The sequence below is a fragment of the Puma concolor genome, chromosome A2 (genome assembly GCF_028749965.1).
Source record: "Puma concolor isolate L17-30 chromosome A2, mPumCon1.1.hap2, whole genome shotgun sequence".
Classification (NCBI taxonomy): domain Eukaryota; kingdom Metazoa; phylum Chordata; class Mammalia; order Carnivora; family Felidae; genus Puma; species Puma concolor.
In genome coordinates, this window is record NC_141668.1 from 61,788,061 (window position 1) to 61,806,621 (window position 18,561).

General features: G+C 33.1%; 1 protein-coding gene across 7 annotated transcripts in view; it reads left to right on the top strand.

The window, feature by feature from the left end:
* Positions 1-18,561, top strand: part of AGMO (alkylglycerol monooxygenase) — a 387,303-nt gene that overhangs the window by 212,461 nt on the left and 156,281 nt on the right. For all 7 annotated transcript variants that reach the window (XM_086695051.1, XM_086695018.1, XM_086695020.1 and 4 more), the window contains 2 exons: positions 1,922-2,038; positions 11,552-11,634. In XM_086695051.1, coding sequence (XP_086551177.1) covers positions 1,922-2,038; positions 11,552-11,634 — 200 coding nt within the window. The remainder of the gene's footprint in view (positions 1-1,921; positions 2,039-11,551; positions 11,635-18,561) is intronic.

The window sequence follows — 18,561 nt, forward strand, 5'->3', positions numbered from 1 at the left end:
CATGTTGGTGATGGTAAAGATTAGTATCATATCGTCAGGTCAACAGCCAGCCTGTATGTATGTTGACTTCATGAAGATCTGAAAAAAAAAGATGTTCCCTTCGGCAGATACAGCCCTGTGGTGCATAACTTACTGAGTAGGTACCACCTAGGCACGGATAAGAGGAGGGCCTTCTCCCAGGATGACACTGCCTCTTACTGGGGAGCCTGGTTCGGAGGCAGAGCAGCAGAGGCTAGGTTTCAGATCCACTCAAACCTACAGCAAAGAAGCTTTATGTAGTGCAAAAACTACGCAAACGTATGTTACTGGGTCACAGAATCCTGAAACATTAGAGATGGAGCCTTAAAGATGCTTCTTTCATTTTGTTCATGAAAGAATGAAAAGATGGTCAACACCACTAATCATCAGGGAAATGCAAATCAAAACCACAATGAGATATCCCCTTACTCTTGTTAGAGTGGCTAAAATCAAAAAGACAAGAAATAACAAGTCCTGGTGAAGATGTGGAGAAAAAGAATCCCCGTATCCTGTTGGTGGGAATTTAAATTGGCACATCCAATGAATGAAGGGGAGTAGGAGGTACAGACTTACAGTTATGGGATGAATAAGTCACAGGAATAAAAGTCACAGCATAAAGAATATAGTCAATGATATTGTAATAACAGTATACCAGGATAGATGGTAGCTATACTTGTAGCAAACATAGCATAATGTATGAATTTGTCACAACACTAAGTTGTATACCTGAAACTAATGTCACATTGTGTGTCAACTATACTGAAATTAAAAAATAAATAAATAAATAAATAAAGTCTCTAGAATGGAAGGTCAAAAGCCACACCAAGATGATTTGGTTATTAGATTAGATCATAACCTAATTCATTCTGAGGTACAGCAGTAGCATTAAATTCAGAAATCACATTAAAACCCAAAAATAAGTGAGGTGGAGATTTCAAACCCTGGAAACCAAATGAAAAATTCAATTTCAATCTGGAATTCTTATAGAGATGAAAAAAAGGATTTTCTTTTCAACCTTTCAGGGTATATATTGTGGTTCCTTATTAAAATAACTGTCATTAATAGTAACCTGAAAGCAACAGAAAGGGTAAGCTATTGTTGGTTTCAAAGATAATTGCAAGTATAAAATTAGCCAATATTATAAGGAAATAATATCTTTTTTTATTTTAATATTGTTATTTTTTAAAACTCTTGATCCAAATGAGGATGTTTTTTCATCCAGTTATGGAAGCTGCTTTGCTGAAATTTCCCAGATATTTTTAGTTATGTTCAAAATCAGTTTTGTAACAATGTGCTAATCTGATATAGATGAAAATAATTTGCTTTATTTCAGCTCTAAAAAGTTTAGTTTGCTGTGATCCATTTATTATTTTTTCTATTTTTCAATAGATAATCCAGAGTGAATACTCTGAAGTCATATTTATGCCTAAATTTGCATTATGAAAGTAGAGTTGTGGTATTTTTTGGAAACTCCATAATTTAGGAAAGTTGTTTCCAATAATGTAATATTTCCCTTTCAGGCATGATTATCTCCACTACTAAAAATGGCCTTCCATTTTTTTCTTTTTCTTTACTTTCATGTATAATCCTGGACACATTTCTGTATTCATATTTTTATGTTCATGTTAGTTGTATTTGTCATCAGTACATGTTGCTGAATCAATTCTTATACCAGTTTGTTATAAAGTAGACTAAATCATAATCATGATGCTTCTGAAATGAAAAACAAGTTTCTGAACTTTTATGTTTTTCTATCAAAATGAAAAAGAATGTGAGTAATTTTGGGAAAAAAAAAGTAGCAAAGCTTTTCCTTTCTTTTACACATCTCCTCTTTACTTGGTGTGAATGTCAATGAGTAGAATAAGCCAGGGAGCAAAATAAAGCTTCTTTCTTGTCTTCCTAGGTCACCGGGAAAGAAGTTCCCTTTTCATCATCGGTGTCTCATCTATTGAGGATATATGCAGTTGTACAGTTTGCTTTGATGCTAGTATTTTATGAAGAGACCTTTTCAGATAAAGCTGTAAGTAAAATTTTGTGAGAAAATTATCTGTCACTTTATCTGAAAATGAAAATTAACTCCCCATTTTATAGTTGTGCTCTATTCTTTTCTGTAATTTCTACTTTAATGTTGGCACTATCTCCTGTTTAAACAGGTAAATTATTTTTTTCTAGACTATTAAGTATAAATTAGTTATACCCAAAATGTTCTTGTGTAGACTGTCTATCAAATTATATGCTATTGATATTGACTTGGCTTTGGGGAGGCAGAATAAAAAGTCTTCCTTGAGAATTTTTAACCACAAACCAACTCTCATTCAGATATGGGTCTGGGATTTATACTAACCATCAATTTATAAACCTAAACTAAGAATTTAATTTAAAGTGTCCTCAGATTAGGTCTCATGTGTCTAAAAGACCCATGTTCAAAGCATGCTTGGGGCAATCCCCTTAAACCCAAGTGTCAGAGTATTCCCACAGATAAAGTTCCAATGATTATGAACTCAGTTAAAAAGCACAGGAACATTCTGGGAGAAAGCAAGCCATCATGACAAAGCATTAGCAGAAACAACAAACAACAGACCCAAACTCTCAAAAACAACAGATGTTAGAAATTGAAGGAGAATATAAATTGAGTAAATTTAGTATGTTTGAAGATACAGAAGATGAAATTAAAAAGAAATTAAAATTATGAAAATCTAAAAAGCAAGACTATCAAAATGATAAGGCACATTTAATAATCACATTAAATTTCTAGAACACAAAGATGTGATAACAGATATGAGAAAGTCAATGATCTATTTAAGAATTTAAAGCCAGATCAAGAGAAAATTAGTGTATTAATAGAGTCATCCATTATTAAAAAAAAACCATTATATAGTGATAAAAGACAATGAGATTAAAATAAAACATGACAAGTTATCTTCATACATAAAGAATAGTGTGGAAAAGTCCAAAAAAGATGCAAAAATCCAGAAAGAAATTTAATGAATACAAATTGGATCAGTAGACCATGAATTCAAGAAAAATAAATTACTTTTTTTTAAAGAACAAATTTGTGCTATTTACAGATATCAGTTTTTAAAATGCTATATGTAATAGAAATTATCAAATAATATATGTGGAAAAAATGGGTACACTAGAGGGTTATTTTTAATAATTTAATATAAAACCCTACGGAATCATTCTTAATAATTACATACCATTTTATTATTCCTAGTCTAGTAATGCCACTGGAACAATTACAAATACTCCATACATCTTCTACCAGTGAATTACAAGAAAGAAGTCTACTTGAAGTAGGTTATTGAGTGTGTTAGGTGGGACTCACTGCTTGTATGTGACAGATGCTCAACCCAGGGTAAATTTACTAACTCCTATAACTGAAGAGTTCGGACTATTTCTTCTTCAGGCAGTGCTGATGCAATGAGTCAAATAATGTTACCAGGAGCTTTCTCATTTTTCTTTGTAGCTGTGCTTTTCTCGGTGCAGATTCTCCTATAGACTCAGCCTTCATGGTGACAAGATGGCTACCAGCAGCTCTAGCTTTAAATGCCACCAAACAAAGAACTGCAGAAATTAAGGACACAAGTTGGAGTCTGATGTTATGGTTTGGTTCATCTGGTTGTCCCTGAACCAGTCAGTGTTATCATTCCATTAATGGGAGAACAGGGTCTACTCCACAGGATCCTCATGGTCAGTGAAGAAGAAAGAATGGCTTGAAAGAAAATTTACTAGATGATAGTATATAGGAAAAAGGAAATAAAATTGAGTAGACAAAAGTAACAAATGTTAGATATCTATAAATCCTTCTCACTGATAAATATAAATATATGATTTAAAATTTTTTTCAAAAAATGTGCTTTAAACACTTATAAAATACATGATAATATATAAACTTTCTTGCAGGATACCTTCACTTAAATTGTGTATGGCATGAGTGTCTTTTAGATATCTGCTGCTCTGAGAAACAGAATATCCAATTAAATATGTCTTAAATATAACTGGAAATTTAGAGGCAAGTGTTCCTGGGATTTGTTAGTTCACCAGTTCAGACATGCAGAGCTTCCAAAAAGTCTTCTCTATAATTCTCTTGACTTTCATCTTCATAAGATAATTACAGAAACTTCAGGCATCCTGTATTCACAGGCAGCAAGTTCACTTCTTCTAGAACATCTTGTAAATTTCATTTTATTGAGGAAGGAGGAAAAAAAGCCCCAGAATATTTCCCAGCAAATATTCTTTCATGTCTCATTATTCAAGACTAATTCACATGTCCACACTGAACCAATAACTAATACCAGCTCATGAATTAACCATTAATGAATTATACCAAGCATAATTTATTCCCTGGGGATAAAGAGCTCACTTTCCCCTTGAGCACATTACTTCCTTATACCTGCACAAAATCAGCATAGTATTAGAACAGAAGAAATGGCAGATATTTTCTGGCTGAGCAACCAATAGTGTGTGTCTGGGTATTCTGCTAATAAAATAGATTTACCAAAAGTAATTATAGCCATTACTAGATTATATATTAAGGAAGGCCAATTTTACCTTTTATCATTATTGAAAGAATTTACTAATTGGTATTATTCATACGTTTGTGTTTTTTTGCATTTAAAATTAATAACCAAACACTGTTACAAGTAGTGACAATAGATAAGTTCATATGTACTCTTTGTCCAAAAACAATGACTTTTAAAAACCTACAGGAAAATATTTAATAGACTTTACTGATTATAACAAAAAACAATGAATTCTAGTTTCCATTTTGTTATCTTAGTTTTTTTACCTAAACAATTACTGAAATATGTATGTATTCATAGAGTTTTCCATGGTTGAATGAAACCAGAAGAAAAGCTACATCATCCACATCTAAATATCTAACTCTTGATGTATGTATCACTGTCGAGCATAGTTTGTGTTAATCGAACTTTTTTTAGTTGCACTAAACAAAATCCCAAAATAAATTACACCAATTCATAGAAACACAATTAGGAATTTACCCATTTTGAGGGCACATGAGTGGCTCAGTCGGTTAAGGTCTGACTTCGCCTCAGGTCATGATCTTGAGGTTCTTGGGTTCAGGCTCTGTGCTGTCAGCTCAGAGCCTGGAGCCTGCTTCAGAATTTGTGTCTCCCTCTCTCTCTCTGTCCCTCCCTCACTTGCACTCTATCTCTCTCTCTGTCTCTCAAAAATAAGTAAACATTGAAAACAATTAAAAAATAAATTTATCCATTTTGATTTTTAAATAGAAACTCTTAAATTCACCAAGAGATTTCAGGGTATATGCATGAGTGAGTACTTCCTGGGCAGAAATGAGGCTAGCCCCGGTGTATATTAAAAGATTCAACTTATAGCAAGGCAACACAAGATTTTTCTGCTGCCATAAAAAATAGAAACTCGTATAGATATATTGACAAAGAGAAATGCCAAGTGTTGAAATCCTTTTCAGACTGAAATTAGAGTTGGAAATAGCTTCATTCCTGACACAAATTAATTTTGAAAGGTGTATTTGCTTGTTTCCCACACATGTTTTTCTTTGCTAAAAACATGCTGTGCAACTAGGAAAAAAAGGTTGCTTATTTGCAAGATTCTGTAGTGCCATTCTCATCTCAGGGATGTTTAAAAGCATATGAAGACATTAACATCCAACAGCAATATTTTTTTTCCAGATTCACTGTAGCCAATAATCACATAGAAAAGTTGTGGCTGACTTGTAATTGGGGGCCCTGCTGTGGTCCCACAGCCTTTTCTGTTTATGCATATACCAGAGTAGATAAATACTTACTTGTTTTATGTGTGCAAGTTCTGTATAAATAACTTTGGGAGTCAAAAAAGCAATTTGATGGCCACCACAAAGGTGTAAAAGGCACATTCCTTTCTTGCTGAAACTTGAAATGCATACATTTAAATATATAGTGTTTAGTTTAGTGATATGACCCACAGACTTCTCTGTTGATTTTGGTTTAGTAATGCTTGGGAAATCAATTCCTTAGCTGCCAGGGTCCAGTTCATGGGGTGATATCATGAATACACGTTTGAAATGAAAATATGGACACACTAGCATGTTTCCAAAGTAAAACTGTAAAAGCAATGCTATCCTTTCAAATAATAGACACACTCAAAAGAATTTGAATATTTAACAGTCTTATAATAGAATGTGTAATAAAGTTACTGCATATAAGTTTTAACAGATTATTTGATGATATATTTCAAGTTAATGAGGCATCTGAGAATATCCAGTATAAATTTGGAAACAGATTTTTATAGTTTTGAATTCCCCTGTATGCTGTATTCTGTAAAATATTATGGGGACTACAGTTTTGTAACTAAAGTTTTCATGTTGACATATTTTAAAAGACTCTTTGAATAAAGTCGATATATTTAATTGTACTCTTGTATTACAGTGTCACTTGCACAAATTAGATCTAGCTTAGGTCTTACATGAAATCTCTCAGGTCAGTATCCAGTGTCTAATTTCTTCTTCCAGTGCAGTCCACTGAGATTTAATTTAATTTCCTAAAGTTTTTAGGTGGTAACTGAAGTAATGTGAAAAAAAGAAATGTGAGCCAAAATGAGCATCAGTTATAACTGAAAGCTATGAAATAATGTAATATGTGTGTATTAAAGGAAGGGATATTTTAAAAAACTACCTGTCCAATGAACATAAGCTTCAGGAACTTAGAAAAGTGCTCATTGTGAGTTCCAATGAAAAATATAATTTTTGTACACTAAATTGTATTATAATTAAGTGAGAAATCACCCATTAAAAACATAATTTACATTAAATAGTGAAATATTAACTATGAAATTGAACATATCTTCATATTATTAGTATTGTCCCAAAATTTGATCACTATCAGGTAGCTCCTTTAATACTAATAATAAATCCAATCATAAGCTTCTTATAATTTGAATTAAGATCCTAGTTTTATTTATGAAAAATGTGTAAAAATTAAACATTTTAACTCAACTTTGGAAACTCAAAGTCTAAATACACAGTTCTGAGGAGTCATATTTTCTTAATAAAAGAAATCCTCATGAAAAGAAAATTTGTCTTTCTGAGACTGTCCTTTAACATTTCCTGTTTTTTTGTGTTTTGGGGAATAACTGAAAGAAATATAGCTTATATTTCCATTTATTTCTTAGTGAAAAAAACAAGAGTTTTCTATCACAAGTATAGCGAAAGTTGGTGTACAGATTTCAGTGAGATCTTGAAGCAAACACTGATAATTTAGAGTAGTTTCAATGATCCCCCAAATAGTTTTACTGAACAACTAAGAAAGATATCGTGTCAAAATAGATCTCTTCCAGCAACTGTTGTGTGACCTTTCATTCTGAGGTTGCTCACCCTGGGATTAATGATTAACCGATACTCAGTCAAGACCCTTCTGTCTTCTCTACCCAGTGCCCAGTGAGGTTATCCAGCCTGGCCATGAACTATTGCCAGTCTTCAGTAAGCTCTAATATTACAAGCCCTACTAATCCTTCTCTCACCTCCATGGTTTTCTCCCATGCATGGTCTGGTATACTGGACTCAACTGGCACTTTCTATGGATTTCTACAGCTTCTGGAAGGTGGAGCCCACAATCACAGATTGGGTGAGGCAGACTAGCAGCTCTGCCAGCAAACCCAGTCTGCTGCCTTCACATCACAAGTCACAAAGGTTTAAGTATTAGGCGATTCTGACCTCATTATAACAACGTTTGGGAAGAGAAGCATTTTGAATCAAAATAATTACTTTAGTGGTTCTTCTCAGACACCTTTTAGACAAACTCCTAAAAGCGTACTACCTTGTTAGAATCCCAAAATCCAGACATCTTCATTTTGAAGTCCTTTGAAAAAAAAAACCATAGAAAATATTATCAAAGCATTTTTGACGAAACAACAAAGTTTTAAAAAAGAATTTGTTTACATAGAGGCATAGGAGTATTTTATGACACAGCGTATGGAGCTGATACCTCCCTCTGTGAGATTTGTCAGGTGGGGAAGTATGAAAGGTAGTTATGTTGATCAACAGTGTTTTTCCATGTAATGTTAACAGGGTGATATCCCCAGTCAAGAAGCAAAAAGCTTTCTTCTTTATATTTGTGAGCAGAGGAAGGATTCCCACAGCTCATTGATTATGCAGTTTGCATCAAACATGTAATTCTACTAGAATACCTATGTAATTAATGCTGCTTCTGAGGTATTTTTTTGTTTTTGTTTTGTTTTGTTTTGTTTTTTCCTTAAAAGTAAGTTGCACAGAAGTAGAGTTTTTCAGGCATACAAATTTGTACAGTGATTGCTGCACTAGGAAACTTCAATGGAAATAAGGGCAACTGAACTGCTGACTTGTAAGATAACTTTTAAAAAGGAAAAATAATTCCTTGCTTGATAAAACTTTCATAGTTATGGTCTGCTTCGTATGTTTTTGTGTTTGTGTGTGTGATAAAAACTTATAATGCATTCAAAGGTTAATTTAGAATAATTCCATCTTAGCATTTTAGGACAGCAATATTTTACATAAAAGATTTACCAGTAGTGGAATGTATGAAATGAGATTTAACCCAATGAAAAATAAAGTTTTATTTGTTATAAAAAACTAAGAGTCTTTAAGTCATTTCACATATTGTTTAAAACACAGGAGTCTAACTGTTTATGGTCAAAGCCTATCCATCCTATTTTATGTGTTTGTTTGTTTTTTTCCCTTTTTGCTCTAGTATAGCTGGCCTATGATCATATAATCAGGGATTAAAGCAGTATGTTTTCTAGGGTAGAGATTTTGTCCATCTTGATCACTTTCTTAAACTCATACCTACTATGATGGCTAGCACACGCTCAATAAACATTTATGAAATGAATATGTAGAAATTAGATATAACTAATTGATTATATGCCTTAATTAGCTTATCGAATGATGCTCTATGGAAAACCTTAGAAGTTAAATAAAGAAGTGGACTCTTGTCTTTAGGACAATTCTGTTCTTTAATGAATGAAATAAATATTAAAGGATTTAATATTTAACATATTTAACACCTTGAAACACTTAATATATGATATTAAATTATTAATATTAATTTATGAAATACCAAATTTTAACTCATTTAATATAATTTAATTTTAATAAACTAAAACACTGATAGGAAATTATATATTTAATGTTATAAAGTATTAAAGTATTGACTAAACCAATTGATAATTTAAGAAATTATTAAATTTCTTAAAACAAAACAAAACATTAAAACAAAAATTAAAACAAAATGTAATAAAACATTAAAACAAAATGTAATAAAACAAAAATGTAATAAAACATTAAACAAAATTGTAATTAAAACAAAAATGTAATAAGATGTAATAAAATGTAAAAAAAAGTAATAAAATATTCATTCATTTGGTCAGTCATTCAAGAAAAATATTTGAGTACTGACTATGTGCCAGGAAATGTTCTAGATGCTTGAGATATAACAGTGAATAACAAAACGTAACCTCTAATGGAGCTTACATTCTTGTGGGGTGGGACAGACAACAAAAACAAAAGAATGGACAAATCTACAATTGTATAGAAATGATAAGTGTATAAATGTATAATTGTACAAAAGTGTTGTATGGAGAACAATATAACGAATAAGGTTATAGATGATTATGAAAAAGTGCTATTTTATATATGACAGACAAGGATGTCCATTTGAATAGTACCTCAGTGAAATGAAGGAATGAATCCTAAGGATCCCTGGGGGAAGTTGTTCCAATAGAAGCAACAGTAAATAAAACAGACTTGAGTGGGAAGGATGTTTGCCATGTTGAAAGAAGAACAAAATTTGTGATATGAAAGCCAGAGAGATTACTAGGGGACAATATGGTAAGGGGATATGTTATATATGGGCCAGAGTAAGGACTTTTGAGTTTTATTCTAAGTAGAAATTGAAGCTCTTGGAGCATTTAGAACATATCCCTTAAACAGCCATTAATCTACTTAAACAGACCTAGTTACTTCTACCACCCTGAAAATAATTTTCTGGCACTTTTGCTGCATTGTCCCAAAGCAGTCATTGCTGAATTCCACATATCCAAATAGCACTCTCTAGCTCTCCACTAAAACATTCTGGTGTCCACTGAGCTTTCCCTCTTATATCTGATACCTACCTAGTCCCCATACTCCAAAACAAATCGATATTTTTTATTCATATTTTTTTTTAATTTTTTTTTCAACTATTGCTTTGGAAGCTTTTAAATCCCTTTCAATTCCGGGTACCATCCAAGCATACGATACTGAATAGAGAGGTGTTATAAGTTGGCTGTGAGGTCAGGCTTGATGTATAAGGCAGTGTGGAGAGGGGGTATTGGATGTGAACAGTGTTTGTGATTGATGGCTTTTGCTTACTGTTTAAAACTGTGGACAGATGCAGTTTTTGTAGGTATATATATTAGTTAATAAATGAGTTGAAATTACCTCTAGGTATTTCATGAAAAAGCAGAGAAAGAGTGTTTGCATGTTTTGATAACTCTATTAGCCACTTTGCTGTGTCACACTTCTGGTGTTCTCATTAAGATGCAACATAAACACCATCAGTGAGTAGGGGAATCATTCAAGGGGTGTGCATCCAACTTCTTGCTTTTACAGATCCACTCTCACATGAAAACAGTATTCATCTGACCCTAAATATTAGCTCTGCAACCTCTCTGCCCCTGACTGTTTAGGTTTGTTGCTCATATTTATTCCACCATTGTCATACTTTGAGGTCAGGGAAATGTATTTTGAATTTCAGAGGTGTCATTTATTTCTATGTGATGATGGAAAAGTTACCTTATTCATATATGAAGCAGATATAATGATACCTTATCTGTAAGGTTGTTGGGACTAAAGAAAAGAATTGAAATATATGAAACATATAACATAGAAGCTATAAAATAGTAGATGCTCAATAAACATTATTATTAAATTTTGACATGTAAACAAAATGCATAATTCATTTATAATTATGATTAAAATGTTTTATTACAATAATTGAAAAGATAACCCTTGGCATGTACATAGGAAATCTGTAGATTTCATCAAATATGAATATATATTTGTGCAATATGTTTTATTTATGTGTTGGCACGCATAAACACGTTCTGCTTTAAATATTTTCTGTATTAAAAACAGTGTTGGGTTTGAAACCACAAAGAATTTGTGATAATAAAAATAACTATTGGACTGTGCTATTTATTCATAAAAATGTAAGTGATTTCTCCATATGAGGGGCACAGGTGTTTCAAAGAATTATGACAGTCATAACTATAAAGGAGAATTTTTAGAAAGAATATTTTAAACAAAATAGTTCTGTGGAAGTGTCCACTTGATTCTCCCAAGCGTTCAGCAAGATAATTAAATGACATTAAGGAAACCAAAATGTCTGCTGCATAATTAGCCTTTTTGAAAAATGCCAGTGACAAATGGTGTAATATAAAATAAAATTTGAGGCTGGTTATCTTGACAGCTTTAAGTTCTAATGTTCTTTTTGATAACTCTCCTAAAGAATCTTTGGTCTCTGTATTTGCTTGACAGGCACTATCACAAGTTACCCTCCTTCTGAGGGTTTGCTTCATTATTTTGACATTGACCTCCATTGGATTTCTTCTGGATCAAAGGTAAGAAGTGAGATTCTTTCCTTTTGTGTAGTTTATAATGTTGTCTTAAAAATATATGTGAAACTTCAATAGTCATCAAACATTTGTTATTAAAAAATAAAGTTGAAACTATAATTTCACAGTATGTTGTTAAACAGTGTAGTTTATCCAATTTTTAAAATCAAGAATGCATTTACAATCTAAGCCTTTTAAATGAGATTTAGGTTTTTTAGGGTTATTAAAGAAAACTTATAAGTGTAATGAGTAATTTGGCAAAACATAGACCATAACTCTGAGTAATTAATAAAATATGAAACATATTGGGTACTTTTCCTTTGCCATTGAACAGTTCACATATATGCCAGAATGTGTGTGCTATGTACTTAAAGTGTATGTCCTTTCCCTCACACAGCATATTTAAAGAATCTTGCTTTAAATACTACCCTAGTGAGAAAATGCATTCACTTGCACAATTTTATTCTTTTATTTTTTTTTTTTAATTTTTTTTTTCAACGTTTATTTATTTTTGGGACAGAGAGAGACAGAGCATGAACGGGGGAGGGGCAGAGAGAGAGGGAGACACAGAATTGGAAACAGGCTCCAGGCTCTGAGCCATCAGCCCAGAGCCCGACGCGGGGCTCGAACTCCCGGACCGCGAGATCGTGACCTGGCTGAAGTCGGACGCTTAACCGACTGCGCCACCCAGGCGCCCCTCACTTGCACAATTTTAAAATGCATTTATGGTAGGAAGTATGTAGAAAAATACCTATTCATTATTACTTAGTATTTATCAAATATTAATATTAATACTAATACCAATATTTATGCACTTAATATGTGCCATGGAATATGTTATTAATTCTTACAACAATGCCCTGAGATAAGAATTACTATAAAGCCCATTTTACAGGCTAAGAAAGTCAGACAGACAGATAGTAAGAGATAGAACACAGTAGAAACCCAAGCAATGTGACTCCCAAATTCACGTATTCTACAGTTTACATATACTGTAACTTGGTGAAAAACTGCAAAACAAAACAAAACAAAACAAAACAAAAAAACTCAGTCATTCTTGACATCTTATCTTTGTTGTAGTGTAATTGTTTAAGTAGGTAACCAATACCATTACTTTCAGGAAATTGTAAAAATAAAAGTCCAGGAAACACATGCTTAATTTATATTAAATATTATGTTACTTTCCCAAGGAATGCTTAATTGGTGTTCTGGAATAACAACAGATTCTGGAGTTTTATCAATCACCAAATCATCAAGATCAAAATGAACATGCTGGTTAATGGGATGGTTTAGAACATGCACCTATAAACACTTGTGTTTATAATTTATTTTTGGGGGGCTCTCTATCCCTACTTTTCTAGACTAGAAGTAAAGTACCGACAGAGCCATGAACTAATAAAATGGAAAAATAGGTCACAGTTCCCTCTGAAATAATTAACCCAGATCCAAAGAATCAGGATCACACATTTTAAAGATTATAATTCTATTGGTTGCATATACTTATGAGAGGTAGCAATAAGCTAATACCAATAGTATAGTTTTTTGTTTTGTTTTGTTTTAGAGAGAGTATGCGTTGGGGAGAGGGACACAGGGAGAGAGAGAGAATCATAAGCAGGCTCCACACTCAGTCTGGAGCCTGAGATGGGGCTTGATCCCATGACCCTGGGATCATGACCTGTGCTGAAACCAAGAGTCAAACACGTAACCAGCTGAGCCACACAGGCACTCCAAGAAAAGAGACTGTAACAGGAAACAAAGAAGGGCAGCATATAATAATAAAGGAGACAATAAAGAGGACAATTGAACAATAAGATGTAACAAATGTAAATATTTATGGACCCAACAGGAGAACATTCAAATACATAAAACAAGGGTGCCTGGGTGGTTCAGTTGTTTAAGCATCTGACTTTGACTTTGGCTCAGTCATGATCTCACAGTTCAAGGGGTTGAGCCCCGCATTGGATCCTGTGCAGACAATGCAGAGCCTGCTTGGGATTCTTTCTCTTTCCCTCTCTCTCTCCCCTCCTCCACTCATGCTTGCTCTCTCTCTCTCTCTCAAAATAAATAAGTTTTTTAAAAAAATACAAAAAATAGTTAATAAAGGAACTAGTTGCTAATAATACAATAATACTAGGGGATGTTAATACCCCATTTACATCAATAGATCATATAAATGGAAAATCAACAAGGAAACAATGGCTTTGAATGACACACTGGAACAGATAGATTTTACAGATGTATTCAGAACATTCCATCTTAAAAGAACAGAATATACATTCTTTTCAAGTGCACATGGAGCACTTTCCAGAATAGATCATATATTAGGCTACAAAACAAGCAACAATAAATTGAAAAAAATTGAAATCATACTATGTACCCATTCTGACCACAATGGTATGAAACTAGAAGTCAACCACAAGAAAAAATCTGCAAAAAGCACAAATACATGGAGGTGAAATAATATGCTATAAACAATGAATAGGTAAAGAAATAAAAGAAGAAATCAAAAAGTGCATAGATGGAACAAAAACAGACACTCAGATCATTGGAACAGAATAGAGCACCCAGAAATGGACCCACAAATGTATGGCCAACTAATCTTTGACAAAGAAGGAATGAATATCCAATGGAATAAAGACAGTCTCTTCAGCAAGTGGTGCTGGGAAAACTGGACAGCGACATGCAGAAGAATGAATCTGGACCACTTTCTTACATCATACACAAAAATAAACTCAAAATGGATGAAAGACCTCAATGTAAGACAGGAAGCCATCAAAATTCTCGAGGAGAAAGCAGTCAAAAACCTCTTTGATCTTGGCCACAGCAACTTCTTACTCAACACGTCTCTAGAGGAAAGGGAAACAAAAGCAAAAATGAACTAGTGGGACCTCATTAAAATAAAAAGCTTCTGCACAGTGAAGGAAACAATCAGCAAAACTAAAAGGCAATCGACAGAATGGGAGAAGATATTGGCAAACGACATATCAGATAAAGGGTTAGTATCCAAAATCTATAAGGAACATATCAAACTCCACACCCAAAAAACAATCCAGTTGAAGACATGGGCAAAAGACATGAATAGACACTTCTCCAAAGAAGACATCCAGATGGCCAACTGACACATGAAAAAATGCTCAACATCACTCATCATCAGGGAAATACAAATCAAAACCACAATGAGATACCACCTCACACATGTCAGAATGGCTAACATTAACAACTCAGGCAAAAGCAGGTGTTGGCGAGGATGCTGAGAAAGAGAATCTCTATTGCATTGCTGGTGGGAATGTAAGCTGGTGCAGCCACTGTGGAAAAGACTGGAGGTTCCTCCAAAAATTAAAAATAGAATTACCCTACGACCCAGCAATTGCACTGCTAGTTATTTATCCAAGGGATACAGGTATGCTGTTTCAAAGAGACACATGCACCCCAATGTTTATAGCAGCACTATCAACAATAGCCAAAGTATGGAAAGAGCCCAAGTGTCCATCGATGGATGAATGGATAAAGAAGATGTCAAAAAGAATGAAATCTAGCCATTTGCAACTACGTGGATAGAACAAGAGGGTATTGTGCTAAGCGAAATTAGTCAGAGAAAGACAAATATCATATGACTTCACTCATATGAGGACTTTAAGACACAGAACAGATTAACATAAGGGAAGGGAAGCAAAAATAACATAAAAACAGGGAGGGGGACAAAACATAAGAGACTTTTAAATAGGGAGAACAAACAGAGGGTTACTGGAGGGGTTGGGAGAGGGGGGATGGGCTAAATGGGTAAGGGGCATTAAGGAATCTACTCCTGAAATCATTGTTGCACTATATGCTAACTAACTTGGATGTAAATTTAAGAAATAAAATTTAAAAAATTTTAAAAAATAAATAAAGGAATGAAAAAAAGTGAATGGAAAGAAATAAATATCAAAACACAATGGTTCAAAACCTTTGGGATGCAGCAAAAGTAGTTCTTAGAGGGAAATTACAGCAATACAGGTTTACCTAAGGAAGCAAGAAAAATCTTAACTAAACAACTTAACCTTGTACCTGAAGGAGTTAGGAAAACAACTATAAACAAACCTAAAACCAGCAGAAGGAAGAAAATAATAAAGATTAGGGCTAAAATAAATGATACAGAAACTTAAAATCAATAGAACAGATCATTGAAGCCAGGTGCTGGTTCTTTGAAAAACCAATAAAATTGATAAACCTCTAGCCAGATTTATCAAGAAAAAAAGAGAAAGGACTCAAATAAAATCATAAATGGGAGAGGAGAAATAACAACCAATACCACAGAAATACAAACAATTATGAAAGAATATTATGAAAAAGTATATGCCAACAAATTGACCAACCAAAAGGAAGTAAATAAATTCCTAGAAACATATAACTTCCTGAAACTAAATGAGGAAGAAATAGAAAATTTGAACAAACTAATAACCAGCAAAGAAATAAAATCAATAATAAAAAAAATTCCAACAAACAAAAGTTCAGGTCTAAGCTTCCCAGGGAATTCTACCAATCATTTAAAGAACTAATCCCTATTCTTTTCAAACTATTCCAAAAAAAAAAAAAAAAAAAAAAAAGGAAGAGGAGGGAAAGCTTCCAATTCATTCTATGAGGCCAGTAGTATTTTGATACCAAAACCAGATAAAGACTCCACCAAAAAAGAGAACTACAGGCCAATATCTCTGGTGAATAAAGATTCAAAAATATTCAAGAAAATACTGGAAACAGAATCCAACAATACATTAAAAAAATGTTCACCACGATGAACTGAGATTTATTCCTGGATTGCAAGGATGGTTTAGTATTCACAAATCAATCAACATGACATATCATCTCAGTAAGAGAAAGGTAAGAACAATATGATCATTTCAATAAATTCAGAAAAAGCATTTGACAAAGTACAACATCCATTCATGATAAAAACCCTCACAGGTGCCTGGGTGGCTCAGTTGGTTAAGTGTCTGACTCTTGGTTTCAGCTCAGAGCATGATCTCATGGTTCATGCTGACAGTGCAGAGCTTGCTTGGGATTCTCTCTCTCTCCCTCTCTCTTTGTCCCTCCTGCATACATTCTCTCTCTCTCAAAATAAAGAAATAGACTTTTAAAAAAGTGTCGTAAAGTGATAAAAATAGAGGGAACATACCTCAACATCATTAAGGCAACTTACAAAAGACGTGTAGCTCATATAATCTTCAATGGGGAAAAACTAGGAGCTTTCCTTCTAAGGTCGGGAACAAGACAAGGATGTTCACTCTCACCACTTGTATTCAATATAGTACTGGAAGTCCATAGCAATCAGACACAAAAAGGTATAAAATGCACCCACATTAGTAACGACGAAGTAAAACTTTCAGTATTTGCAGATGACCTAACATTCCATATAGAAAACCTGAAAGACTCCAACAAAAAAACTGCTAGAACTGATAAATTCAGTAAAGTCACAGAATACAAAATCTATGTATAGAAATCTGTTGCATTTTTATACACCAATAATGAAGCAGCAGAGAGAGAAATTAAGAAAACATTCCCGTTTATAATTACAGCAACAATAATAAGGTACCTAGTAATAAACCTAATCGAAGAGGTGACACAGACCTGTATTCTGAAAACTGTATGCTGATGAAATAAATTGAAGATGACACAAAGAAATGGAAAGATATTTTAGGTTCATGCTTTGGAATAACAAATATTATTAAAATGTCTATATTACCTAAAGCAATCTACACATTCATTGCAATCCCTATAAAAATACCAGTAACTTTTTTTTTTATAGAACTAGAACAAACAATTCTAAAATGTATATGGAACCACAAAAGGCCTTGAGTAACCAAAGCAATTTTGAAAAACAAAGCTAGAGGCATCACAGTTCTGGACTTCAAGTTATATTACAAAGCTGTAGTGATCAAAGCAGTATGGTTCTGGAACAAAAATAGACACATAGATCAATAGAACAGAATAGGAAACCCAAAAATAAACCTATAATTATATGGTCAATTGATCTTCAACAAAGCAGGAAAGAATATTCATTGGGAAAAACTCATCTCTTCTATAGATGGTGTTGGAAAAACTGGTCAGCCGCATGCGAAAGAATGAAACATACACCATACACCAAATAAATTCAAAATGGATCAAAGCAATCTATCAACTGATGAATGGGTAAAGAAGATATGATATATATTACATATATGTAATGACATATATATGTAATAATACATATTCCATATGATGATATATATAATGATATATTTTATATGCATATAATGGAATATTATTTAGCCACAAAAAAGAGTGAAGTCTTACTATTTGCAGTGACATGGATGGAGCTAGAGAATATAATGCCAAGAGAAATAAGTCAGTCAGAGAAAGACAAATACCATATGATTTCACTCATATGTGGAATTTAAGAAACAAAACAAATGAGCAAAGGGAAAAAAAGAAAGAGGGAGAGAAACAAACCAAGAAACAGACTCTTAACTATAGAGAACAAACTGATGGTTTCCTGAGAGGAGTGGAAAGTGGGGATGGGTGAAATAGGTGATGCGGGTTAAAGAGTGCACTTGTGATGAGCACTGGGTGATGTATGGAAGTGTTGAATCACTCTATGGTACCCATGAAACTAATATAACACTGCACGTTAACTAACTGAAATTAAAATAAAAACTTAAAAAATGAGTAAAATATCTCTATAGAACATTGTCAAACTATTGAAATATTATGAAAAATAATTTAAATAAATGGAGAGATAACTATATTCAAAGATTGTAATACTCAGTATTATAAACATTACAATTCTCACCAAATTGACTTACATATTTAATATATTTGGAATTAAAATTGTAAAAAGGCTTTTTCTGGAATTGGGTAGGCATTTCTAAGACATATGTATATGGGAATGAAAAGGACCTGTAATAGTCAACACAGTCT